At 44.0% G+C, this 26,766-nt stretch overlaps 1 protein-coding gene across 8 annotated transcripts; it reads right to left on the bottom strand.

Annotated features, from left to right (window-relative positions):
- PARP6 (poly(ADP-ribose) polymerase family member 6) lies at positions 1-26,766 on the bottom strand. Of its 8 annotated transcripts, none has more exons than XM_026478450.4 (24): positions 26,662-26,766; positions 25,166-25,425; positions 23,076-23,273; positions 22,379-22,456; positions 21,534-21,628; positions 21,066-21,126; positions 20,732-20,822; positions 20,289-20,355; positions 17,383-17,532; positions 16,201-16,411; positions 15,632-15,685; positions 13,816-13,911; positions 13,118-13,210; positions 12,358-12,483; positions 11,055-11,120; positions 10,076-10,143; positions 8,709-8,757; positions 8,348-8,457; positions 7,529-7,601; positions 6,753-6,822; positions 1,412-1,491; positions 951-1,014; positions 719-803; positions 1-377 (listed from the first exon to the last, which is right to left on the bottom strand). In XM_026478450.4, exons 3-24 carry the CDS (start codon positions 23,076-23,078, stop codon positions 275-277), a joined length of 1,893 nt encoding a protein of 630 aa, XP_026334235.1. In that variant the 5' UTR covers positions 23,079-23,273; positions 25,166-25,425; positions 26,662-26,766; the 3' UTR covers positions 1-274. The 8 variants fall into 8 exon arrangements, with proteins under 8 accessions (XP_026334235.1, XP_026334231.1, XP_057159763.1 ...); XM_026478446.4 differs by having other exon boundaries at positions 8,348-8,460; XM_057303780.1 differs by having other exon boundaries at positions 25,166-25,422; positions 26,662-26,753.

Here is a 26,766-nt window from a genome sequence, read left to right on the forward strand (position 1 = left end):
TCCAGTCCACAGCACCTTCCATTTTATTGTTTTATTTACAAACAGGGTGAAGTCAACTGGGAAAATCAGGAGTAGGGAGTCAGTCTGGGCCATCCAAATGTGGAGTGGTTCCTGGGTCAGTCTCCACCATGAAGGCCGCCTCTTCTATCCTTTTCCTGCCCCTTGGTAATGGCCCCTTGATTCCTCAGGGCAGCCTCGCATGCTGCTCCTGAGCCCTTGAATGAGGGCAGATGGATCCTGGGGGAACAGGGGTGGTACGAGGGCTGGGGCCCCCTCAGTTTGTGTAAACCTGAGTTCCGATCACACGCATGATTTCCTTCTGTATCTTGGGGTCCTGAGTATTAATGTTGGCATCGCCCACCTGACCATCCTCATATCTGCCAAAGATAGGGCAAGTGTGAGCATAAGAGGGAGAACAATACCAGAATAATGTCAACCAGTGGAACTATATTTGGAGGTGTGGCCATCCCATCCCAGAAGTCAAAACCCTTTCTTGCTACTCTTCTGGGTGGAAAAGATTCAGCTTATCTGGTTTCCTTTAAACAGACCTTGACCTACACCCAACCCCATCTTCCACAGGGAAAGTTCCAGTATCAGCTCCACTCAGGTAGCCAGAGCCAAGTCTTGGATGACGGAAACAGACTTTCCCAGTAGTCACACCATTGCACCCCCACCCTCATTCCTCAGAGTGAGCCCCAAGGTACCCTCCTAGACTTACACAAAGAAGAACCGTGTGCAGACATGGTCAGACACAGGGCACACCCAGATGTTCCCATGCTTCTGGAGGTCCTTAGATGTAATCACTAGGAAGAAGGGGCCAGAAGTTATAGACATGATGCTTAAGTCACAAAGTCCAGGGAGGGGAGGGAAGACATGATGTGTCAACACCACCCTTGGCTGAATTGTAAGGTTGGGGACACAGAAAAGCAGGGACTGGGTGAGCTACCTACCTTCACAAAGTGCTATACAGTTTAGATTCCGACTCTGCAGGAACCTCGACTGAATGGATCGGGTCTGGAAGAGAAGGAGAGCAGAGCCAGGTGGACTGTTACAGCTTTCCCTAGACAGGACGGTTAGCTACTGATGGCTAGCGGTGCAGATCAGGGATATCTGGGACTCCCCAGTCACCATCTCCCCAAATTTGCTTTCCCATAATCAGTCTGGATGAGTCCATAGCTTCCATCTTTACATTTTCATGTCACTGCATTTAGACTCAGTCTCTGCATTCATACTTATGACTAAGGCCACATATGACTCTGGAAGTGTGTTCACCTTAGAATGCATCTGATTCCTTAAATGATCTGTAAACTACCCACCTCCCCCACCATCTGCTTCCCCATCCATCTCTGTAGCCTGAACTTATCCCAGGGGAGGGGTTCTGCCTCACTAGAGCAGTGCCAACCAATAATACCTGGGGGATGGTATTCATCCTGTTATATCTCTGGACCAGCTCATCCTTGGAGGGCATCCTGTGCTGTCCTTTTCCCATTCCTGTCACAGAACAACAAATCCAGTTCACTCACCCATTCCTCAATCAAATGTTTACTACAGTGCATACTATGTGCCAGGCACTGAGCTAGACATGTAGCGAATAAAACAAACAAGGTATCTGCCCTGACACAATTTAGTCTGATGGAGACCAGAGGCAAAGAACAAGTAATTACAACACAGTATGGTAAGAGGTGTGATGGGGAGACTCTAGAACAATGTGTGAGCTGCGAGAGGAGGGGAACTAGCCTACGCTAGGGGTTTGAAGAAGGCTTCCCAGTGACAGCTAGGAAGAATTAGTTAAATGAAGAGGAGGAAAGTATTCTGGCAGAGGCAACAGGACATGGACAGCCTGGAGGAAAAAAGCAATGTGCCTTAGTTTTTATGGAGCATAATCAGTGGAAGGAGAGTGACAACAGACGATGCGGAAGCTTTAAGCTAGGATCAGAACAGGCGGGCCTTACAGACCATGTTAAGGCAACTGGAGTTTATCCTGAAAACATCAGAGAATCACTAAAAGGCCCTCAGCAGGGAGGAACACATGAAATGAGCCAGTAATGAGGGGCCCAGGCAAGTGGTATCAACACTTTGGATCAACGCCAGGTTGAGTAAAATGAGTGAAGAGGAAGCAAGCAGAGCAAGTCAGATCTGCTCTAGTCTCAAAGTTACGTAGAAAACTATGACCAGAGTCGCTTAAGAGAAAAGGCAGAAAGCATAGCAGGTAAGTGATGAATAATTTTCCACAAGTAACCACAATGGCAACAACCTTAAGAATCCTGCTTCCTTCCTCAAGTCTTCCCAGACTTGAGGAAGTGGTGCCAATTCCCTCCAGTTCCCCCCTACCTAAATTCATAAATCCTCCACCATCCTTATCTCCCAGTGAATAGCCCTATTTGTAACATTTTTAGACTCATTCTATATTTTTCTTATTTAGATACAAAACACTGCTTATGTGCCCCTACTCTCAACTGTTTTTGGCTCGTGACTAGGACTTCAGTCTTCGTACTAAGCTTTCTCATAGGCTCAGCCTTATCACAGTCGTGTGTGTGTGTGTGTGTCCCCTTCTGTCAGAGAGGGAGAGAGATGAAGATAGGAAATGATGCTATCATAACAGACCATAAGCAGGGCCCCTATCTCACCACTCCACCCTGGAACTTTCTATTACTACTCCCACTCTGCTTCAATTCTTGGTTTTGTGACAGCCATGGTGCATGACTGGTGATGACCGGATGGACATTCTTCACTGCTCAGGCTGTCAATTCATCATGCACTTATACTGAAGTCCCAGGACAGATTTATGGCCTGAACAAAACTGAGGGCAAGACTTAAACTGTTAATTTCTTTCTCCTACAGGACACTTACCACCCCTCTATTTCCACTTCTCCATTAGCCTTAACTAGGTTTAGCTCTGAATCCAAACGTCATGACCTTCTCATCCGGGGTATTTCAGTGCGAGATTCTGAGTGAAATTCCCACTCAAATTCTACCCAAGGACATGAAAGAACAATCTGATTTCTATGACTGGTCTCAGAGATGGCCCTTATGATACAATCCAAATCCTGTCTCATCCCATTCCTGTTGCACACTGTCCTGTCCATATTGACCCAATGATCTTCTGTCAGTTTACCAAGACCAGAACCTGAGAACACGGTGGCTAGAATAATCCCTGGATGCTTTGTGTCCAGAGTATACGCATATCAGAAGTCTCTAAACAGAACTAAACAAACAGATGTTTACCATCTCCTTCCTCATTGGCCCTCATTATAACCTGCACATAATGGCCATTATCATTAGTCATTGGAATGGAGGCTCCACTAGCCAAATGGATATTCTCCATTTATACCAGCTCCCAGAGGGTACCGAATGCCACAAAACTAAGGATACCCTGAGGAAGAACAGAGAAAAACCAGAGCAGAATAGGGTAGACGGAAACATATAAGAATACAGAGTTGGCTTAATGCTAGAGTAACTACAATAAACTGGACATTTATACACATCTCATATTATGGAGACTCTCACATATCTGTGGGCCCTCAAAGACTCACTCAAGTAAAGCCTACCCAGTCAATCCAATATAGTGATAAGAAAAGTGGCCTACAAGTTAGGAGGCCTAGATTCCAATCCTAGATCTGCTACTCACAGCTGTGAACCCCAAGGAAAGTCATTTAACTTCTCTGTAAGAGCCTTCCTGACTATAAAGTAATAAAGAACTGGATGAGATGATCTAGAAGAGTAAAATTCTGCTCCATTTTGTATCCATAATCAATGGACATTTGCAAGAGGGAAAAGGATGGTGTCATAATGATGTTTTATGTAATCAGGAAAGTAATGAGGAAAGACAAAGAGTCAACAGAGATTCCTGGCTCCATATGATAACTACAGGGGCTCAGGTACTTAGCAGTAAACAGAAGCCAGTGAGAGGGGAAAGAGGGAGAGAACAGACAGGAAGCAAGAATTTTCTAGGTACCAAGAACCAGGAGAATCTCACTAACTCAGAAAATAAGAGCTTAATGAGGGAAGCTCAGGCTTGGACAAAGATAAAAACTGAGAAACCTGGACAAAGAAGCCAAAAAGACTACCCCAACACAACCCCTACTTTGCACCCCAGGCACACAGAGTAAGATCCATTCACACATTCAGTAAATATTTTTGGGCACTTACGCTGTGTGGATTCATCATCAGGTTTGGTTTATGACACACTATCATTTATTTATTTATTATCTCTTATACCTATAGACCCAATCTACAAACTAAATCGAAGAACTAAAACATCACTAGTGACATATCTATCTGCCGCTCACTGGGAGGTAACCACTGTCCTGAAATTTCTTAGTTTTATCATACGTACACACACACATGCACCTAATGTTTAATTTTATTTGCTTTTGAACAATATAAAAAAGACATCATACAGTAGTCTTCTGGGCTTGCTTTTTTTTTTTTCTTTTTAAGATTTTGAGAGTGTGTGTGGGGGTGGGGGGGGAGGAGCAGAGGGAGAGAGACAAGCAGACTCCACGGTGAGTGCAGAGTCTGACATGGGGCTTGATCTCACAATCCTGAGATCATGACCTGAGCTGAAACCAAGAGTTGAAGGCTTAACCAACTGAGCCACCCAAGTGCCCCTGAGCTTGCCTTTTTTAAATTCAACTAATTACTAAAATTTTGCCACATGGTTGAGAGCCACTGTTTATCCATTTGCATTGCTAAGTAATAATCCACTCTAAGAATATACTAAAATGTATTTATCCATCCTCCTGATAATCTGATAATGAGCACTTGGGTTGTTCCCACGATTTGCTGTTACAAATGGTATTGCTTTGACCATTCATGGACACCCTTGGGTGTATGTATGCAGCAATGAAAATGCTGGGTCACTGGGATAAAATTTCTTAGCTCTATGAAATTTAACACAAAATTGTTTTCCAAAGTGGTTGTACCAATTTATAGTCCCATAAACAATAAAAGAGATCCTGCTGATCTACAATTTCTAGAACCATTAGAGGTACTACCAGATTTCTTAATTTTTGCCAATCCACACAGGTGCTAAATAGTAAGTCTTTTTGGTCTTTATTTTATTTCCTTGATTAATAGCAGTTAAGCAACTTTACATATTTTTTGGCCATCTCTTCAGTGAAATACCTGTTCATATCATTTGCCTATTTTTCTATTGGGTTGTCTTTTTCTTATTGATTTTTAAGCATTTTATTTTTTAAAAATATTTTATTTACTTACTTGAGAGTGACAGAGAGAGAGAGAGCGAGCACAAGCAGGAGGGAGGGGCAGAGGGAAAGCAGACTCCATGCTGAGCAGGCAGCCTGATACGAGGCTCGATCTCAGGACCCTAGGATCATGATCTGAGCTGAAGGCAGACGCTTGACCAAGTGAACCACCCAAGTGCCCCGATTTTTAAGTATTTTAAAAATACTTTATTACTAATCTTTTGTAGTTAAATGTGTTGCTAAATGTCTTCTGGTTTGTAGCTTTTCACTTTCTTAAGATGTCTTCTGATAAACACAAGTTTTTAGTTTTCAAATTTACTGATTTTTTATGATTTATAATTTTTTTCCATTCTCAGAGTAATTTTATATAAGACTAATAATTGGTTTCGTTTGGTTAAAGTTTGGTTTAAGACTCACTTATAGGGGCGCCTGGGTGGCACAGCGGTTAAGCGTCTGCCTTCCTCTCAGGGCGTGATCCCAGCGTTATGGGATCGAGCCCCACATCAGGCTCCTCTGCTATGAGCCTGCTTCTTCCTCTCCCACTCCCCCTGCTTGTGTTCCCTCTCTCACTGGCTGTCTCTATCTCTGTCAAATAAATAAATAAAATCTTTAAAAAAAAAAAAAAGACTCACTTATAAAACTATCTGGGCTCAGTGCGTTTTTTGGTTTGTTTTTTGTTGTTGTTAGAGTAGTTTAAAATTTAGAGACTCTTTTAAGTTCTATGATTCTGGATCTAAGTTTTCTTTATAACAGTTACAATTACTGGAGAATACTAAATAATAATCTATAAAGAATCTCATACTGTCCCCTTATATGGCAGACGTGCAATATATGGTGGTTATCCTTAATACAGAGACTATACAGAACAAGAACTAAAGAAAACTGAAGAGGAACTAAGACATAACCCTGGAACACTGAGAGAGTTTCAAGTCAGATTCGTTTTCTGAACAGAACAAAGCGGGACTTATCTCCTGACTGGAATATGGGCTTCAGTCATGCCTTATTTTTGGAATAAAAGGCTTTCTCTTCCATTCAATGTAACTATTATATTATGTAATTATAGACAGTTTAAATTTTAAAAGGTAGTTGACAGGGAGAACAATGTCTCCAAACATGTAAGCCTATGGAAGATACTCAAGCCTTCAAGTGTATTCATATATAAACTCACATGCCCGTGGGCACATACGCCATCCCTAATAACGACAGGCTACCGCTAACACTAAAAATGTGGCCTACGAAAAGCTTCATTTCTTTCAATCTCCCAGTTATTCCCTAACTCAATCTCAGAGCCAAGCCTCTACAATGAATAAAACCATCCCTATGGAAAGAGGACTACTTAAGAGAAAGGGAGACAACTGGCCTCACCTTGTAAAGAATATAGATTTTTAATAAGAGGAGGTAGAGAGACAGACTATGTATCTAGGGCTGGGGAAAGAGCTGACACAGACCAAGTATCCGTGACGAACGAGGAGACAGCATAGACTATGTATTTACAAAATGAATGCGACGTAAATAGAGTCAAGGTGGCCAGAGAGTATTTCTTACCTGAGTATCCAAAGGAAATACTGGAGATGGGGCTCAGGTAGATGCCTTTGCCATAGGCTGCTCCATGCAGCTTGCAGGGAAACACCAGGATGAGCAATATGAGCCTGGGCCCTCCCGGGGCTGTATATTAGGCAGCCGCAAGGCTTATCCAGCCCTCTGTCCCTCCAATTACCTTTCTCACTTATTCAGATAATGCTAGGAACCTACTCTTAAAAAGTTGATTGGCTGAAAAGTGGATGCAGGTTAACCCCTCTGCCGTACTAGATACTGATGTCTTGGAAATTGAGGAGTGGCAGAGCCACTGAGTCAGTCCCTCAGAATCCATACTCCTGTCCCCAGGCCTTGGTACATATGCAGATTCCAAAAAAGGAACTATAGAACAGGTAGCCAAGAGGAAGGACAAAAACCATTCCTTGGAGTCTCAAAGGGCAAAGAAATAAGTCTTTAATGTCAATTCTCTGAATGAACAGTCAAATAAATTAAAAAGCTCTAACAGGTTAATTTATCACAGTGGCTGCAGTCAGCAATTCATATTTGTGCCTATTGCTACAATCCCATGCCCCAAACCACCCAAAACCACAGCCTGGGGTCAATTATACAACAGCCACATTCATTCTACACAAACAACTCCAACCTCTTTCCTAGGGAAGCCCCACAGCAGGCTAGATTTGAGGATGCTGAGGCAAAAACAGCTGAGTACTCTAGAGCAGCCTTCCCCATACCTGAGTGGGGCAGGGAGGCGGGGTGGAGAGAAAGGGAAAGGGGCACAGCCTCACCTGCAGTTTGGTGTAGGATGCATTGACCAGCCCATTGCGCAGGATCGAATGCCAGTTCTCAATGTGGGACCCACTGTAAGGCAGGGTAGAATACAGGTCTCCTCACAGTAGGAGGTTCCCAGAAGCACTTCCAAGACTGCCACTCCCACCCATCCTCACCCACACAGGACATGATGATAGACACAGAGACACCTAGTGATGGACATGCACATGGACACAGTCACAGGCATGCAAGATATGTGTGTGTGGAGAACCCTCCATCTTAATTTCCAGTCCCATCCTTTTTTCTGTGCTTCGGCTAGTCCCATCCTAAATCCCCAAATGCTGGTTCTACATTTTCATTTGCCTATTTTCCTGATATTTCAAGTTAAACAGATTCATCTCACACTCAACAAACTTTCACTGATTCCAAATATGGCTGCCAGTCCCGACTTGACATCTATTTAAAGAAAAGGGTACCACTACTCCCTTCTTAATCTCTCTCTCCCCTCCCACAATTAGGCATAAATCGCTGATTTCCTTCAAAACGGCTTTCAAATCTATCTCCTTCAATCTGTTCTCTTCAACCACATCTTCTCATATGTAAATGTAATTCTCCTCAGCTACAATATAAGTAGCTTGAGAATAAAGACCAGACCACATACGTCTTTTTACCTTCTACATCATCTACCACAATAATAATAATAAACATCTGACTCATCAGTTGATGGATATAGGTAACACACACTCATATACCTCAAGCAAAGTTGCCCTCCCATCCCCCTAAATTATCTGTTGTCCCCCCCAACCCCCACCACCCCCAGTCCCCACCCTCCTCACTGGAAGGCAAAGGTGCTGCCATAGAGCTTCTTGGCGGTCCGGAACCGAGCCTCCTTGGCAGGAGGGCTGCTCAGCAGGAGGAACTGGTGTGAGGTGTGCATGAACTTCAGCTGCTGCCCAGGGTGGGGGTCGGGTCAGGAAAACAAAGAAGAAATGGAGATCAGGGAAGGAAGGGTTGGGGATAGGGAGCAAATCAGGCTTGCACTGACCCCAAATAAAGAGAATATGCTTAGGTCCGAAGACTACTGTTGATGGACAGAGCCAATGAGGCAAGTCTAGGACCAATGTGGTAGCTGGTTTGGAGCCCCTCCCTGCCCCGCACCAGAAATTTAAAGAGCTTAGAAGGAGAATGGTCACTTACCCTGCTGAGAGGTAGTTTGACAATGTGTGACCTGTTGCTAGAGATGATCCTAGCATAAAACAGAAAAAAAAAAAAAAAAGGAATGGAAAGAATGAGTGTGTGGCTAGACCATCCAGAACAAAGCAGCAGCCTTGCTGAACCCCTGGGAGAACACGCAAGGATTCCAGGGCTGTCTGCATTGTGTGAAAGGTTCAGATCACTACCTGGGTATTCCCATGGGTGGTAACGCTCATGTAGAAAAACACAAAAGGGAAGCTACTGACCAGAGATCAGCTAGTTAGTGAGTAAATGATGGATGAAAGAAAGAGAGAAGTGGAAGGGAGATCGCTACATCTAGGAAGAGAGGAGGATAACACAAAAGGAAGAGTACATAAGATCAGCTACAAAAAAAAAAGAGAAAAAAAACCCCAGAAAGCAGGGATCTCTATTAGCAAGGTGACAACTTGTACTTGGGATTTAGGCACATAAAACTAGGGCTCAAGAACCATCCCATGTGAGTTCAGAGGAAGCCTTCAGGGCTCTCGAGGATGGGGAGGAATGGAAGAAAGTTACTGTTTGGCCTGGAGAAAGAACAGAAGAAACTACGACAATCTTCCTGAGGATTCAAGGACAGACTGGGCTGTGTGTAGGCTGAACTCAGAGTGCAGGAGAGAACAAAGGCATAAAACAGTGAGGGCTCAACAAGGCAATGTTATCTCATGTAGTGGATACAGTGTGGTTCTTTAGGCTTCACCCGTTTACTTGTGGTGCCATCCTGGATAGCCCATGCCTGGTCACTCCTCATGCTATGAGGGAGCATGTTGATTGAGAAAGTACTGATGTCAAAAGCTGACTAGGAAAAGAGGGGAAAGCTATGTCAGGAAAACAACAGAAATCAAGATCAGGGAAGGAGGGCAGGCGGTGGAATGCAGTGGAGAATGCTCAGAATCTTTGTTAGAAGGGAATAATAATAGTGCCTCAAGGCTCTGGACAGTGTACATCAACAGGGATGGACTTGAGACAGGGAAAGGGAATAGAAGAGGGAGACAGACCTCTCTGGATGCACAGAAAACTTAGCTGAAACAGTGCTAATGCTTACATGCAGAGAATACTTAAAAACCTATTGGGAAGCCACACCTAAAGAGAACCTGAAACATGGCGTCAGAATTTGTGAGTTCTTGGTAGGCTCTGAGTTCTTTGCAAAGCAAGGATATCAATAAAATCCCAAGAAAAAGCAGCCAGAACATCTATAACCTCGGGGGGGGGGGGGGGTGTGTGTGCTAAAACTGCCTCTAAAAGAAGGTGTAGGTTCCATGTCCAATACCATACACCCTCACGCCCCCCTTACAATCCCCCGAAGGATGTCCCATTCTATCCATCCTACTTACCACTGCAAGAGAGGATGGGCCAAGGGATCCAGCTTGTCCATCTGCTTCTTGATTTCTAGATATGAGCCCTGTAAGACAAAGGCCATAAAGTTATGTCCCAGGAGAGGTGGGAGCCCTCCCACTTATGACAGACTAACTCTCAGGGCCCAGGGCAAGGAAGGCGGCACCAAAGGCCACACAGAGGCAAGAGGAGATGGGGTTCCCACCCTCAAGGAGCCCAGTCAGATTGGGAAGACTCATAAATAAATATGAAAATGACTGAAAATGCTTACAAAACAACATGCAGGTGGGTCTCCCTCATTTTATGCAATTCCTACAACCCTAAAAAGTTGACTTTAAATCAAAAATAAATAAAATCAATGTCCCAGAAAGATCAGACTAAGGAATCCTGTGGTAAAACTTTACATAAAGCAGAGTCCTTCTGACAAATCATCCCTCCTAGGTATATCTTATGTGTTACTCTGAACTGTGATATATAGGATTTGCTGAGAAGAGGCCCACCTGTAAATGTGAGTACAAATGAATGTCTATTCATGCAGAGATTGCAGACGAGGGGTGGGGAAGTCTGGTGAGGGGCAGCCTTGAGTCAAAGGATGGTCACTGCTCCATGTTGCTGCCCCACCCCTAGAAGGACAGAAGATGTAGGCCCCTGGGGCTAGTTCCTTATGTCAAAGCCCCCTCCTCACCCTCCCCACCCTGGGCAGAAGTCTTTCCCTCACTTCTCTAATCCCTTAAGAATTATGGGGAAAACATTAAATATGAACAACTTGTGAAAGAACTGGCAGCAAAGGTAAAGGTTGAGAGAGACAGCAGGAGTGAGAAAAAGGAGTAACAGAGAACAAGGATTGGGAAGGCTGAAGAGGGAAAACTAAAGAAAATACAGTGAGGAATCTGAGTAGCATTTCTAAATCTTCACTCCACTCCCACGGATTCCAAGCACAACAGGGCACTTAAGCAGGACAGGCAGAGGGCAGAATACCTGGGTCATCTCCCGGATGGACATCACACTATCCAGAGCTTTCTGAAGTCGCTCATAATTCTTCTTCTGTGGGGAATCAATGGGAAGACAAGACCCAGATGAAGAAAAGTGGAGGAGAGTAAGATATGATGAAAAGGAGGGCCAGTGTACAAAAGAACTCTAGGACCCAGGGAAACAGTATAGCATGTCATGGAAAGAATACAGATTTAATGGCAGACAATTCTAGAATCACATGCTAGTTCTTTTACCAGCTGGAAGTGATAGGGGGAGTTACTTAACCTCTTAGAACCTCAGTATCCCTGTATGTAAATGAAGATAAAAATTCCCGCTACACTCACAGAACCTATATAGTGCCTGATATATAGCAAGAAGGGTAATAGTGAGGCACTCTGCTGGGTACTTGTGGTAGTTAATTTCATCAATGGTTAATTGCGTTGAGTTGATCCGATTGGGTCATGGAGTGCCTGAACATTTTGTCACACAGTTACTCTTGGTGTGTCTGTGAGGGTGTTTCTAGATGAGATTAACCTCTGAATCAGCAGACTGAGTAAAGCAGATTGCCTGCCCTCATTTGGGTGGGCCTCGCACAATCAGTTGAAGGTCTGAGGAGAACAAAAAGGCCAAGGAACTCTTCCTTCCTGTCTGCTGAAGCTAGGACACTCACTGGTCTTTTTCTACCTTTGGACTGGAATTGAAAAATCTGTTCTTTTTCCAAAAAGACTGCCAGCTTTTGGATTGGAATTTATACCACTGGCTCTCCTGGGTCTCCAGCTTGCTAAATGCAGATCCTGGGACCTCTCAGCCTTCATAACTGCATGAGCCACTTCCTTCTAATAAATCTCTTTCTACATATTAGCTCCTATCAGTTCTGTTTCTCTGGAGAACCCTAATACAGTACTTTACATATATTATCTCTCATTTTTATAACAATCCACAAGGTAGGTATTATCCCCTTTTTATAGATAAGGAAATCAAGATTCACAAAGGTTAAGCAACTTTTCTTACACCATTCAGCTAGGGAATAGAACCTCAAATGGAATCCAGGTCTGTCTGGCTCCAAAGTCAATATTCTTCACTAGCAAACCCCAACAGGGTTAATTCTTCTCTCCTCCTTCTAACAAACTGTTATTTATTCACTAAAATAGCTAAAGCTTAGGGTTTAAGAGTTCCCAAGAACCAAGTGTTCCATTCCTTCTGTCCTGCATTCCAAGCTGCCAGATACACTAGAATGATGCCCAAAGACTCCCACTATCTCTTATCATTTCTATTCCTTAGCCCTGACTTTCTTCCCAAGCAACGATACCTTGGGGTTAAAGGCCAGAGTCTTGGGATCAGTGGGGTCCACCACAGAGGGATAAGGCTCAAAGATGATGCTCTTTCTAGGGGACTCCAAAGCTGCCCTACACATGGCCACCAGCAGATCCACCACCTTAGGGGAAAAGAGACAAAGAGGGCAGAAGCTAAAGGATCTCCCAGAGCTGGCAGTCACACAGTATCCAGCACAGATCTACATTTCGGAGGCTCTCAGAACTTCTCTCTGCTTTTCTTTTTAAAAGCAAACATGCTTATGGTTTCTTCATTAGAAAATACAGGCTGTTTATAAAAACTCAAGTAACAGTTAATTAAAAAGTGACTAAAGAAAAGATAAAAATTATCCCCTGCCCCCCAAAAATCTCATACATCACAGGTACTACTGTTAAGTCTGCTGTCTATCCTTTCAGATTATCCTTACTATGGAAATAGTTATTTTATTATATAGACCATTGAAAAAGAAAGAACTGTACTACACATACTGTTGTATTTTCTTTTTTATATGTAATGTTCTACCCATAAGTAATACCTGTACAGCATTTCCACTGGAAGGACATACCATGGTTTCTTTAACAGAATCCCACAGATGGAATTGTATCCATGTGGTTTTTTCTCCACTATTACAAACAAGAGTATCGTGAACATCCTTACATATGTAAGCATTTCTGGAGGTTAAACTGCAAGGAGTGAAACTGCTAGGTTGCCTGGCCTTTCTTGTTCCAATTCCCCAGCAGCTTTTCCCTCTCCCATACCTCTGCTCCAGTGGCGACCTCCTCTGCAGCTCCGGACATGACTCCCAGCGTATAGAAGGAGAAAACACACAGCTCACGAGTACAGACGGCTGGCTGAATGGACATAGTAAACAGACAGTAGTGGCACAGGGCGTGCAGTAAGAAGGTGTTATAGACAGAAGGACAAATCTGACCTCAGACAACTCTAGAATGAGGTAGGAATTTGGGGCCCTCTATGTCATGAGAAAACTATAGAATAGCCTTAATTAAAACACCTTATATATAAGTTTGAGAGTTAATGCTGTCTCCTCTATGAAGCCTTCCATGACTTCCCTAGGTGTTAGATGCTCTCTCTTGTGCGTTTCCACAACATTGCTCATCTTTCCTCTCCATACTTATAGTGCAATATCTGTCCACCCACCTAGACTTGGGCGCCCTTGAGAACAGCATCATATGCAATCATCTTGATCAATACCTGATCCCTATTTTCAAATGTTGGGTGGGGGTTATAGCTTCAAAAAATATTCATATATCCTCATCTTTCCAAACAGGACTGCTGAGATTTGTTTTCTGAGAAAAACAATTATTTCTAGAGTCTCAGGGAATATGGACAGAATTCTACCTTTACCATAGACCCAGGAAGAAAGGAAGGCGAGATGAGGAGTGAAGCAGCCTTGGCTAAGGGTCCAAGGAAGAGGGTCACAGATTAGGGCATATACCTTGAGCATGGACCCATTCTGGAAGACGTGCTGCTCATCACACACAACACAGTACTCATTCAACGTTGGAATCCTCTGCTCTGCATACTTCATGATCTGGGGAGAGAAGAGATTGTACCAAGTCTTTTGGAAGAACAGGCACAGATATGGGAAATTATTTGAGCCTTGTGCCTTGTGCCAGCCTTGTGCCTAAGGCAGAATCTATTCTTGGGCCCTGTGCTTAGTTAAACTGATGGCCCAACTCTAGAGCTACAACTATATATAGTAAACACAGGACCAGCCATGGCAGAAGACCGGAGTTAAAATCCTCCCCCCCGCCACTACTTAATAACACATATAACTTTGGGCAAATCAGTTAACCTGAGCCTTGGTTTCTTCATTTATAAAGTGGGTATTATTCACCCCACAGAAGAATGGAGATTAATGAGATAATTTTCATGAAAGTATTTTATAAACATTAACAGGTACTAACCAAACTATTAACCTTAGTTGTAGTAATTACAGATTATCTCTCTGAGACAGGTGAATATTCAGTCCATGATTACATGGTAGGGGGCCTGAGAAGCCATTTCAGCTACCCAGAACAATCAGTCTGTTCACTGGTCAAAAGCACAGAAACAATTGTTGGGAAGACAGCACAAATCCAGAGCCATTTGGCAATATCCTAAAGAATGTTTTTTTAAGTTAACATATAGCGTATTATTAGTTTCAGGGGTAGAATTTAGTGATTCATCAGCAGCACATAACACCCAGTGCTCATTACTAAAGAGTTTTTTTAAAACGCTCTGTCTAGGGGCACCTGGCTGGCTCAGTCAGTGGACCACACAACTTTTGATCTCGGGGTCATGAGCTCAAGCCCCACACTGGGTGTAGAGCTTACTTAAAAACAAAAACAAAACCTAAAGAACAACAATAATGAAATAAAGCCACACTCTGTCTTAACATGACTCTTTCTACCAGGTACCAGGTTTTGCATAAATCAAGTTGTTCCCATTTCATAGACTTTTGGGCTGGTAAAGGGACATGGAACAGCTTTTATTAACTCAGATGTACTGAATGCCCGCTATGTACCCAGTATCGGCAAATGGTCTCGTTGATTATCCAGTAACATAAAGGATTGTTTTCTCAGACCCTCAAAACCAACAAGGGAGATGTGGCATGTATACAAATTAATTACAACTCAGAGCAGCATATGACATGTGACACACAGGTGCCATACAAAACAGAAAGCATCTTAAGAGTTCAATGAGAGGAGAGATCACTCCCACCTAAAATAGTTGGAGTAATGAAGAAGAATTTTATGGCACAGGTAGCATTGAGCCTTGACTGCAACAGGCAGATATGGGGAGGAAGGCCAGTGGAGGGAATGATGTGAACAAAGATAACAGAGATGCAAAAGTGAAAAAAAAGCATGTCCAGGGAATAAAGAGATATGAAAAAGAGATGACGCAGTACTAGCTGAGCAATGAAAGAGGTATAGGGAAAACTGAAGACCACTTGCGTGAGGATGTTGGGGATCATAAGGAAAGCATGTCAATCCCTCTCGTATCTTGACACCTATGCACTTAAAATTTGCACTGCATCGTTTGGCACTTGATCAGACATGATCTGTTAGTGTCTTCCCAGTAATGCTATAAGCTTCTTGAGGATGGGAACTATGCCTTCTTTTCTCCTAGCCACACAATGCTTAGTACAGGTCTGAGAGCAGAGCAACTCAGGATATATTTGTTAACTGACTGAGGAGCTGGGAGATGTAAGATCAGATGCGTCAGACAACAGGGGGAAGGCTTAGGAATGAAGCTTTGAACTCAATTACCTGAACAAGGAATCCAAATTCCAGAGTGGGGATGTTCTTGCAGTGACCACTGACCTGATGAGAGTAGAAAGACAGACATCATCAGCCTCCTATGAACCTGGTGCCTAGAGAGACCTCACACTCACCACCTAGGATTCTACTGAAGCAGCTACGCCCTAGCTCCGATTAGCCTAAATAATCCCAAAGCTGGAGAGAAGACCTTTAGACATTTTTGCCAAAGGTTTCTGAAAAAGGCTCACCTGTCCTTAACCTTCTTCAAGGAAGATGGATACGTTAATACAGAAGATGATGACCAAGTCCTAACCACAACCTAATAAAATCATACATGACATCTTAGGATGCCCAAGCTCAGACTCCCTGCTTCATGGCCTGCTATCAGAGAAGTGTGCCAAACAGTTTAGATAGGTTTTCAGCCATTAAAAAATGTGCTCCATTCTACCCATTCATGCCCAAGTCTGATTTAGGGCACCTGAAAAACCATACTCCCACCTCATTTTTGGAAGCTATACTCCCACATTTCCATTCCCACCCTCCTGACACCCAAGTCAAACCCTCCCCAGCCCATGTACCAAAGGAGAGGTCCGTGCTGGGGGAGGGAGGCCCACGTGCTGGGGGCACAGGAGACCTGCCTGGGGGCTGGGAGGGTAGCCAAACACCTCCACTTTGGGGTTCTTCATGGTGCATGAGATGGAACGGTTCATGAGGCGTCCAACTCGAAGCTCTGGTACACCCAGTTTGCCTTTCAGCATGGAGTCCTGTATGATAGGGAAACTGGGAGACCTGGAGAGAGAACAAAGAGAGGTGATGAAACTGGGGATTCAGAATGAGCCCTAGAAGAACACTGGAGATAAGCAGGTCCTAGGCCTGGATGGGTGAAGTGACTTAAGCCAAAGAAGAACTTCTACCTGAGTAAAGTTTCATTGGATCTTAAACATTTTTGAAACAAGTAGATCACAAACCTGGATTGATTTTTATGTCATTACTTGTGTGTTCTTCAGATTGGAACACGGAGAACAAGCAGAGGCAAAGTCTCAGTCAATCTCTATGGCATCTAGGCCAGGTATGGAATGATCCCTTGCACAGGATGCCTGTTACATTTACTCAGTGTTTGTGTGTGTGTGTGTGTGTGTGTGTGTGTGTGTGTGTGTGTGTGTGTGTGTGGTGTTTATATACATATGATTAACTGCTAACTACTGTACTAAGCAAGAAGTAGTTGCAACCCAAAGAGCCCAATCTCTGTCTGTCAATAATACTGCCTGGGAAGCTACAAATCTGGGTTTATATTAGCTTTTGGGAAAGTCAGAGACCCCAGGGGGACAAAATGTAGGCCTGGGGGCAGAGAATGAGATAATATTTATTTCTAAAACCTAAATAATAAATCAGTGCACCCTTTCATGAGAATAAGGAGTTGATGCCTATTCTCAGACTTTGCCTTCTTAGGAGAGGGAGTAATGGATGAAGTTCAAAGAGAGAAGATGGAAAATATTAGCATACAATTCTTCAAATACATACCATGAGCTAGGTATTGTGTTTTACATAAAGAACAAGGTATGAATACTGGTGTCAGAAGTACAAGGATAAAGACACCTAGGGGACAGGACTGTGTGGGTGGTGTTAATAGTTAAAGGTGCAGAATTTAGAGGACCTTGGGAGAGGGCAAAATAGATAAGTTTAGGTAATCAAGAAAGTGGGGTGGGAGCTCAGACAAGACCACGATCATTAGAGATGATCTGCTCCTGGGGAGCACTTACTTGGGGATGGGTGAGAAGATGCTGAGGCCAGCTCGGAACTTCTTGATGGTACCGCTTGCCTTGAACCAACTGTGCCTCTTTTCCTGCTGGGTCTTCAAGAAATCGTTGCTGAGATGTTTCCATTGTTGGGAAGTGAACATACCCAGGATCCTAAGGAATCAAAGAGAACAGGCTTATGAAAACTCAGGCAGGGGAGTAGGTCAAGAAATAGAACAATGGAAAGCAATTAATCCAAAATTCAGACCCAGGGGCTATAAAGCTAATTGTGGTGGGAAAATGTATGTCTGAAGACACCCTGATAATGACCTTAGCACATGGAAATGTACTGTCCTAAAGTACCTCTTTATCTTAAGGGGCAAATATCTACTCCCATTACCTGGTCTAATGGACCAGAACAATTCTGAGATGATTTGCCCTTAATGGAAGATCTCAAAGGTGAGCCTTCAATGGTCTTAAACCTGGGAATTTATTGCCAAGAATGACTATACTGACAGTGGAACAGAAGTAGTGGGCTGGAACTGAGTACCACCCTCTACTTTGTAAACAGTGAAGAAAAGGAGTAGGGACATTAGGGGTACTGACATTGTTAGGCAAAAAATTATATCCCCAAACTTATGGCTTCCAGCTTGAGCTGGGCCCTCAGCTAGTCCTGTCAATCCTTTCATTTGTCTTTGATCAGTCTTCTCTGGCATTACTCTAAGTTATTATTTTAAATCTTACCGCCTTCTCTAAGCTTTTAACTTCACCTATAGCCAATAACCTCTTCCTTCTTAACAAAGAAAACTGAAGCCATCAGTTACCAGCTCCCTTAATTTTCCAACCCTACTACAAAATCTATTTCCATTTCCACTCTACCTTGATTCCTCCATTCTCTGAAGACAAGGTGACCCTTCTATTAATTCCTCTATTTGTTCTCTAGATTTCAGCCCCTTCTGGCCTCTTTAGCGATCTTGTTCCGTCAATCATCCCCCTTTCCTGTCAGTTCCTTTCCCAAAGTCAAAAAAAGTTTCAAGTTTCTGCACCTCAGTCTAGCCACCTCTCCCTCTTCCCTTCCTATCCTCATCCAAGTATCTCAGTCCGCACTTATTGTTTCTACTTCATTGCTAACCACTCACTTCTCAACTCAACTGTAGTCTAGTTTCTACCTTCGCCCCTCCACTATGATTGCTCTTACCTTAACGCTAAATCCAACAAAAACTCTTTTAAGTTCTCCTCTTACTTATATCTCTGGCATCTTGCCCTCCCTGCACAAACTCTCTCCCTTGCGTTCTGTGACACCATTCGCTTCCTATTCTTCTCCACCTTCTCTGACCTACCTTCAATGTTCTTTCTCTGCCCATCCTGCTGGTTTTCTTGGGTATTTTGTCTGGATGTCAAAGGGTGTTTTGCCCTTGATCCTATTTTCTTTTCATTTTATCATGTCTTCCCTTAGCAATCTTATACTCTACACCGGATGTAATCTCTACCCATTCACTGAATATATTTCAACCCTAACTTCTGTTACATATCTAACTATGTACTGAGTACCTCCACGTGAATAACCCAAGGTTACCATCACTTTTTTTTTTAAAAGTAGGCTCCATCCCCAGCATGGAGCCCAACTCCATGGGCTTAAACTCACGACCCTGAGATCTAGACCTGCGCCAAGACCAAGAGTTGGATATTTACTTGACTGAGCCACCCAGGTGTCCTCCGCTCCCTCCCTGGCAAGGTTATCTTTAAACAACATGTTTAAAATGGAACTAATTATCTATCCTTATCCCATAAACCTGCTCCTCTTCTTATATTCCTATTTAAATTGGTGGTATTACAATTTACCCAGACATCTAGGCTGGAAACCTAAGAGTAATTTTCCACTATTCCTTGGTTCTTATGACCACATACGACATATCCAAATCAGTCTTCAAGCCTTCTTGATTTTATATTCCACAAATCTCTCTAGTCCATCTTTCATCTCTATTCTCACCTACATTAACACATTGGCTCAGGCCCTCATCATCTCATGTCTGGAATTCTACAAAAGGCTCCTACTAAACTAGTTCTGGTCTCTTGTCTCACCCCCTCCTGCCTATTTTACACAGTGCTACCAGAATCATTTCTCTAAAACGAAATCTGACCACGTCCTTTCTTTGCTTAAAACCCTTCAATGCTCCCGCTGCCTACAAGATAAAAGCCCAAGATCTTCTCTGATTTGGACCCCTTCCTACTTCTCTGGCTTCAATTCCCACCACTCTCCCCCTGTATTTTACTAGCAATATTTAACTACTTGAGCTTCCTACACACAGGCTGCTTCACCTGACTGTGTCCTTGCAAATGTTATTCATTCTCAGTGTCTGTCTGCATGGACAACTCTTACCCATCCTTGAAAACATGAATCATCTCCCTTTCATTCACTCATAGCCCTCCACCCACCACCAGACTGAGTCACCCCTTCCTCTATATTCTTTCTAACCCTTACATGTTCACTTGTATTGGAACATGTATCCACTGGACTCTCTTCACTGAGGGTAGAATCTATCATTCACTTATTTCTCTTTGTATACCAAACATTAGCAAGATGCTCGACACATTCCATAAACTAAAACTGAGCATCTGGAGCCCCACTGAGAAAACCACAGAGAAAATGTGAAAAGCATGATCCTAATTCTAGGGTTGTACTTATCCTTAAATGGTAAGTACTGATGAGCCCACCTCATCTCTAGGAAGTCTCAAGGCCAGACAACCCAGAACCAGAGGATCTCCTACCTAATCATAAATTTGGCTTTCCAAATTAACTTAGTCTTTCTTGGGCACATCTCAGAAAGATATTTGTGGGAAGAAACATTCCATCCAACGGTCTGCCTGTCCATTCATATGTTCATCTCTTCCCCTCATATGTCCATAACCAGAAAGATCAAAGTTCTTACTTTTTCAACTGAAGACCCAGCCCAAACCCTTCCTTATTCGATGGCTGGAAAACCTCAATTGATGGTTCTGCAAAGAGAAGAAAAAGCTCCTAAGTATGTACATGTCTCTATTTTTGTGGGAGTCCAAAGCCCCAGTTCAGTGGTCAAGCTTCCTCAGATTCTACAAATCATTTCGCTTCTGCAAAGAAGTTGAGGGGAATGGAAAGAATAAATAATATCTGGGGACCAGAGAAAACAATTTCATTAACCAAGAAGGCTTTAGGGGATGGCTATCAGGTGATAGGAAATGAAGACACCAATGACAGAAAACCGAAAAGCCCCTACCAATGGCCTGCAAATTACACCCAAGGGCCTTATTCCTACCTTTTCTCTGGCTTAGTTAACTTAGGACTTTGGATTAGACCACACTCAAGGCACCTACTTGCCAAAAGTCACTGCCTTACCTGGTCCATCAAGGTACTGGGAGAGAGAAAATCGCAGCCTCAACACAATAGGTTCTGTTCGGAGGACTTTCCAGGCTGTAGAGACTTCCTCCTAAAAAGAGTAAGGGAAACAGGTTCTAGTTTAGCAACAGAGAGGAACGGACTTGGAAGTTTTCCCTATATGACGCACACGTGCACATGACAGTACACACCACTGTCTGCTGATGGTCTAGGTAAGACAGGGATGAAGAATATGTGCTCCAAATACAGCACTCAGGAACAAGACTCCTGGCCTACATGACAAAATCCACAAGTCCAGCTAGACATGTTGTTGGTGGGTACTAGCACCACTTACATCGAGGAAGCTGATGTTGATGTGGAGGTCAATGTCCACGTCATCGATAGTTCCATATTCTCTACAGAGATACAGGGGAGACTCATTAAGGGAGAAAGAAGGGAACAGAGACTGAGGTGGAGGGAGAACTGAGCGTGGGGCCAGGGGAGAGGAAAGAGTGGAAGGCAGCTCTGTATCTAGACTTAGCTACAGCCTCAAGCCACTTACATGATCAGGGCTTTCTCCAGAAGCCCTTCTGACCTCAAAGGTCAAACTATCAGCCTAAAGAGGAAACTTCTAAGAAAAGTGGCTATACTTCCTTCAACACTCCCATCAGCCAAGCTTAAGTATTCTGAGCAATTCCCACTATCTATTATTGAGCTCATAATTTATCAATGTCCACAGACCCCCTATCATACCATAAAAAGAAAAACCTCTAGCCTTCTACAGCTCAGAAAGAAGTGGCTTGCTCCTGAAGTGGAGCCCCACCTGATGGATACAGAGTTCTCACTGTAGATCTCCTTCACGGCTTCAATGTCTGCATCAAGCTGTGGGTGTCGATACAGGTCAGCTGCACAGCTCCCCTGAGTCAGCAGCAAAACAGCGAGGGAGTTTGGGGGGAGGGGAAAGAGAGATGCAAAATAAAAAGAACATGAACAAACACCAGGAACAAGAAAATCAAATGGCAGCAGTACATATAAGTAAAAGACTACTTCTGTGAAGGGGCTCTTGATGGTGGCCCTAGCCACCCACCATTGGCACACAAGTCTCCCACCATCTCCACTCTAAGAACTTTCAGTGGACCAAATGTAGGCCTTGCTCGAGAAGTACACAGCCTTAAGTCTGCAGCTTTCTTCTGACCCTGACCAGGGATACTTAGGTATCCCTTCTATGAGAACTCAGGACAGACTGAAGAGCACAGAATTTAACTCAGATGGTTCTGTGTGAAGAGTCCAACATTCCTCCTCAGGATTGTGCCCTGGGTAGTCAGAATATAAAGCAATCACTGGCAGGATAATCTTTTAAAAAACTGACCCTAATGAATGAAATGACACCCACTAGCTAGTGAAGGAAGAGTCAAAAACTAATTATTTCTGACCAAGAACACATTGGTAGCTTCCACATACAAAGGATGTTTAGTCTGGGAAAGGTATGAGTCCCAGGCAAGAGCAAGGATATGAGATCAGCTCTGATAAGACAGAGCTCAGACCACACCAACATTGTATTGTATCCTCATCTTACCTCTGCTCCAGAATAATTTCTCACTACTTGTTGTATTCAGAGAAGCACACATTTAGACTATCCAATATGGGTTTTAGGGGCTGTAATCTCACCTGAACTCCATAGAGAAATTCCTCTGATTCATTATCTCCCTCCGAATCATCATCATTCCAGAACTGGCCTTTGATGTCCTAGTGATGAGAAATAAGGATACAACCCTTGTTGGATCCCTATCATCCCATGGAACAGAGTGGGGTGATAGGGAACAGATTCCCACAAAGAATGGGAGGTCCCTTGGGACAGAAAAACTGAGGCCCTATTCCCTTTTCTCCCTTCACCTCACCCTTTGGGAACACCTGTCTCTTCCTGAATCTGGTCATATCCATGGCCTACCTCTGACTTGTGAGGGATGGAAGAAAATAGGGAATTTTGGCCTTCTTGAGTGTTAAGTATGATGACTAAGGCTCTGGTAGCCAGTGGGGGAGGGATGCAGACTTCAATATCAATGTTGATTCCTAAGCATATCTAGATCCTAGTGCAAGCTGGCCTCTTCTAGGATTACTGCAAAGCAGCTACCACACATAAGCAAGCTCTCTCGTCTTATCACTCCCTTCGTAACCCTTATTTAACTCTCTCCTTCCTTCCCAAGAAAATCTACTTGTATACACCCCAAGTAATACAGTCTCCATGCTCCTTCTTCCTTTAACTTCAGATACCCACTCTACCTTTCAAAAGGGTGGGAGGGAAAAAAACCAGGGAAAGGTTTTGCACTTTGTCCCATCTATGGAGAGGTGGGCAGTCAGTTCTCACCATTGGGTCAGTGGGTCACACACACTCCCAGGTCAGTGCTAGGCAGCACCCCTCCATACCACCAGCTGAACCCAGGCCAACGGGATGGGCATTTAGGAGGCCACAGAGGGAGACAAGGGAGGGGGTGATGTCAGGGGCTGACTGGAGATCTGCTGGGGATGTCAGGCTCTGCTGTGGTGGTGGTAACAAGTCACTGTCCTGTGGAAAGCAGACAACAATTGGTTTCATCACCACTTAACAGCTAGATGGTATTTACACAGGCACACATGTTTATGGATACACTTTTATTGGACATATTACAGACACTTGCACATAGAGACATACTTGCATGCATGTACACACACTTGTACACATAGTTCTTTAAAGATAATGAACCATGAAAGCACTATACAAACATAAGACACTACTGTTCCATTTGAGATCAAGAGTTGGGACTAAAGCAAGTCCCTGCTCTAGATTATAATGCTGTATCAGACCCTAAGCCAAAAGTGAGGGTGGCAGGACCAGATGATATGCTACTCTGTCTAGTCAGTTCATTTAGGAACATTCTTTACAGTACCAACCCTCGTCAGAATCAGATTTTTTTGGGAATCTCTACTCCTAGTTATTTACTCAAATTGAATCATCATGTCTTATTAAATATCAGTATCATTAGGAGCCTTTATATGACAATCATAGCTAACTTAAAAAATCCTCAACAACACTGAACATCTCCTGGTAGACATGGTCTGAGTTGTCACGGCCAAAATAACACCCTGGACTAATCTTGGAACTTACTCCCCAAATAAAAATGCAATACTGATCCTAATAAATAGTCAGAAAAACACTAATCCCTAACACAAAATTAAGAACCACTATCTAGGCCTTCCTGGTTCTGCACATATCTGTCTCAGCCACTTCAACCTTAAACAGAGGTGTTCTTGGTCTCTAATATGGTTCTACTGAACCTTAGGTTTATAGATCAGAGAGGGGTCTATGGATCTGCAACATCAGCATCACCTGGGAACTTATTTAAAATGTAAATTCTCAGACCCCTACTGAGACCTACTGAACTAGAAACTCCAGAGCTGGGGTCCAGTAATCTGTGTTTTAACAAGCCCTCCAAGTTATGCTGATGCACGATAAAATTTGAGAACCACTGTTCTAAATCCTTGCGTGCTCCAGCGGCCTGTGGTCTGTTCCCCAGATACTAACTTAAGCCTGGTAACTGACCTAGGGTGGGGCATATGGCACAAAGCCAGGGCAAACACCATAGCTGTCCTCGAGCTGATAGCAGTGCCTGACTCATCAAAAACAATATGCAAAGGGAAATTTCAATTGAAGTTCTTAGAGATGAAATGGCCTGATATCCGAGATTTACTTGTAAATACTACTGCAGCCCCAAAAGGGAGGTAGGGTGTGCGGGGGGGGGGGGGGGGGGATGAAATAAATACAGCAAATAGTAATGATCAATCTGAGTGATGGGTTCATGAGAGTTCCTTGTACTCTTGTGTATAGCTGGAAAATTTCCTAACAAGTTAAAAAAAAATCATAGGCTACTCTTGGACTTTTTCAGGGGCCCTAAAAAGTCAACTCTAAATGTGAACAGGAAAATTATCCCTGAAACTCCACAACTGCCTCCTTGCTGTTCTTCAAACATATCAAGTATATTCCCGCCACAAGTATATTCCCACCTTTGTCCCTGCTGTTGCCTCTTCTTGGAATGCTTTTCAGATATCCATATGGCTTGCTCCTTACTTTCAGATTTCTGCTCAAAGGTTATCTTGACCATCCTCTATAGAACAGCAGAACCTCAACACACACACACTAGCACTCTCTATCCCCCTCACCTGCTTTACAGTTTCCCACAGCATCACGCTCTGACATACAAAATGTTTATTTATCTTCCACCAGAATATAAGCTCTGTGGTGGCAGAGGCTTTGACTCTACTATGTTGTCAGTCCTTCAACTCACACTTATTGAATTAATAAATGAATGAACTGTCTGCTAAATACCTAAACCAAAAGAGAGATACATACAAGAACCTAAATGTGTCTACACATAGACAAAATCACACAAAAATGATTTTAAAAAGCAAGACTCCATTCACCTTCCAGAGCAGCTGAGAACCAAAATTATGAAGATCTGAGGGCTGAGCTGGGTTTGTGAGGTTTGAAAATAAACAGTCAGGTGCTGATCAGGATGAGGAATAAAGAGGGAGGCACTAATGTCCAGCTTGGGCTGTCTTGGGCTGGGTGGTAGGACGTTGGCAGCGTAGGCCAGAAGTACCAACTTTCTCAAGGTCTTTGTCACCGTAGAAGTCAAGAAAAACTTAGCCTCTCTCCAAGGGCTGTTGCTGCTTGGTTTCTGCTGTTATCACAAGGAGAAAAAGGCAGTTCAGAGGGAATTTTTCTTGTCCAGGGAAGAAACAATTCAGAGACTACCATCTTCTCCAAACCAGGCTGTTTCAGTGAAAGGGACCCCCATCTTCTACTCTCAAAGCCCATTCCTCTGGAGGTAGAGAATGGGTTTAAAAAGAGTGGGAAATGGGTAGTGGTGGGTCATGAAATTCACAGACTCACAGACATAAAGAGGAGCAAGCCTAAACGATGATCTATCTCAATGCTTTCATGTTATACTTAGAATACTCAGGTGCAGGAAGGCCAAGCAAGTAGCTTAGCATCAGTATAGTGGAATTGGGACTTAAGCACATTTGACAGGTCCTAATTACATCCAATTTTCTTGTAATGTGGTTATAACTAATTAAAGGAGTTGTTTAATGAATTAAGCAAGAAAGACCTATCTGATTTATCTGAATGAGGTGAAGGAGGGAAGCTTTCAAGAGAAGCTGGGCCAAGTATACACTGTGTGAAGAGTACCCAAAACAAGGGTGTTGTTCAGCTCAGTGTTAAGTTTGGATGATGGCAGCTAACACAGAAGGCTTTACGGATTTGTATGGGAAAAGGCCAAATGTAAATAAACCTCAAGTCTGGATCACAAAGGTCCTTTTCTAGGTCCACCGGCACTTCTCGGTGTGACAACTTTTCATCTAGCCAAAAAAGCTTCCGACCCCAACGTTTAACTCTCGGTTTGACTCCCAGCTTTGTAGTCCCGGGAAAGGGTGTTACTCCGCTCTATACCGAGTGCTCCTTTCTCAGAAAGACTAAGTCACTGAACAAAGAGTGCGGGGGAGAACCCACGGAGGGGAGATTCTCAAAGGCTGGCGCTATCTCCGGTACACCCGGTGGAGAGAGAGGACGAGGTCAGCCCCCAAAACACTGGCTGCCATCCGCGCTTCCAGGGCAGGCCCTAAGGCCTCCCCGGGGGGAGCAGCGATAGCTCTTCTCCGCTTGCCTCCGGAGACCCCAAAGACACCCAACACCTGCCTCCCGGGGAAGAAGCTCTGTGCCCGATCGGTGTCGCCAGCCGCCCGGCCTTGAGCGAAGCCTGTCAAGCCTAGGAGGCCCCTCAGAGCCACCCGGTCCAAGCCCCTTACTTCATCCACCCCGGCCGAGGCGGGGCGGGCCCCGCACCCTTCCCGCGGCCCGGCCGCCCCGCCCCGTCCCCGTGGCCGCCGCCCCACAGGCCGGCCTCGCGAGTACTCACGGCGACCCCGGGCCGCGTGCGGCCGCCGCTGAGGGGACGAGCGGCCCGGGACGCCCCGCGGGGGCGGAGCGGCAGGCCAAGGGGCGGGGGCCGGGCCGGGCGGGC

This window comes from Ursus arctos, unplaced genomic scaffold, assembly GCF_023065955.2.
Source record: "Ursus arctos isolate Adak ecotype North America unplaced genomic scaffold, UrsArc2.0 scaffold_28, whole genome shotgun sequence".
In the NCBI taxonomy this organism is placed as follows: domain Eukaryota; kingdom Metazoa; phylum Chordata; class Mammalia; order Carnivora; family Ursidae; genus Ursus; species Ursus arctos.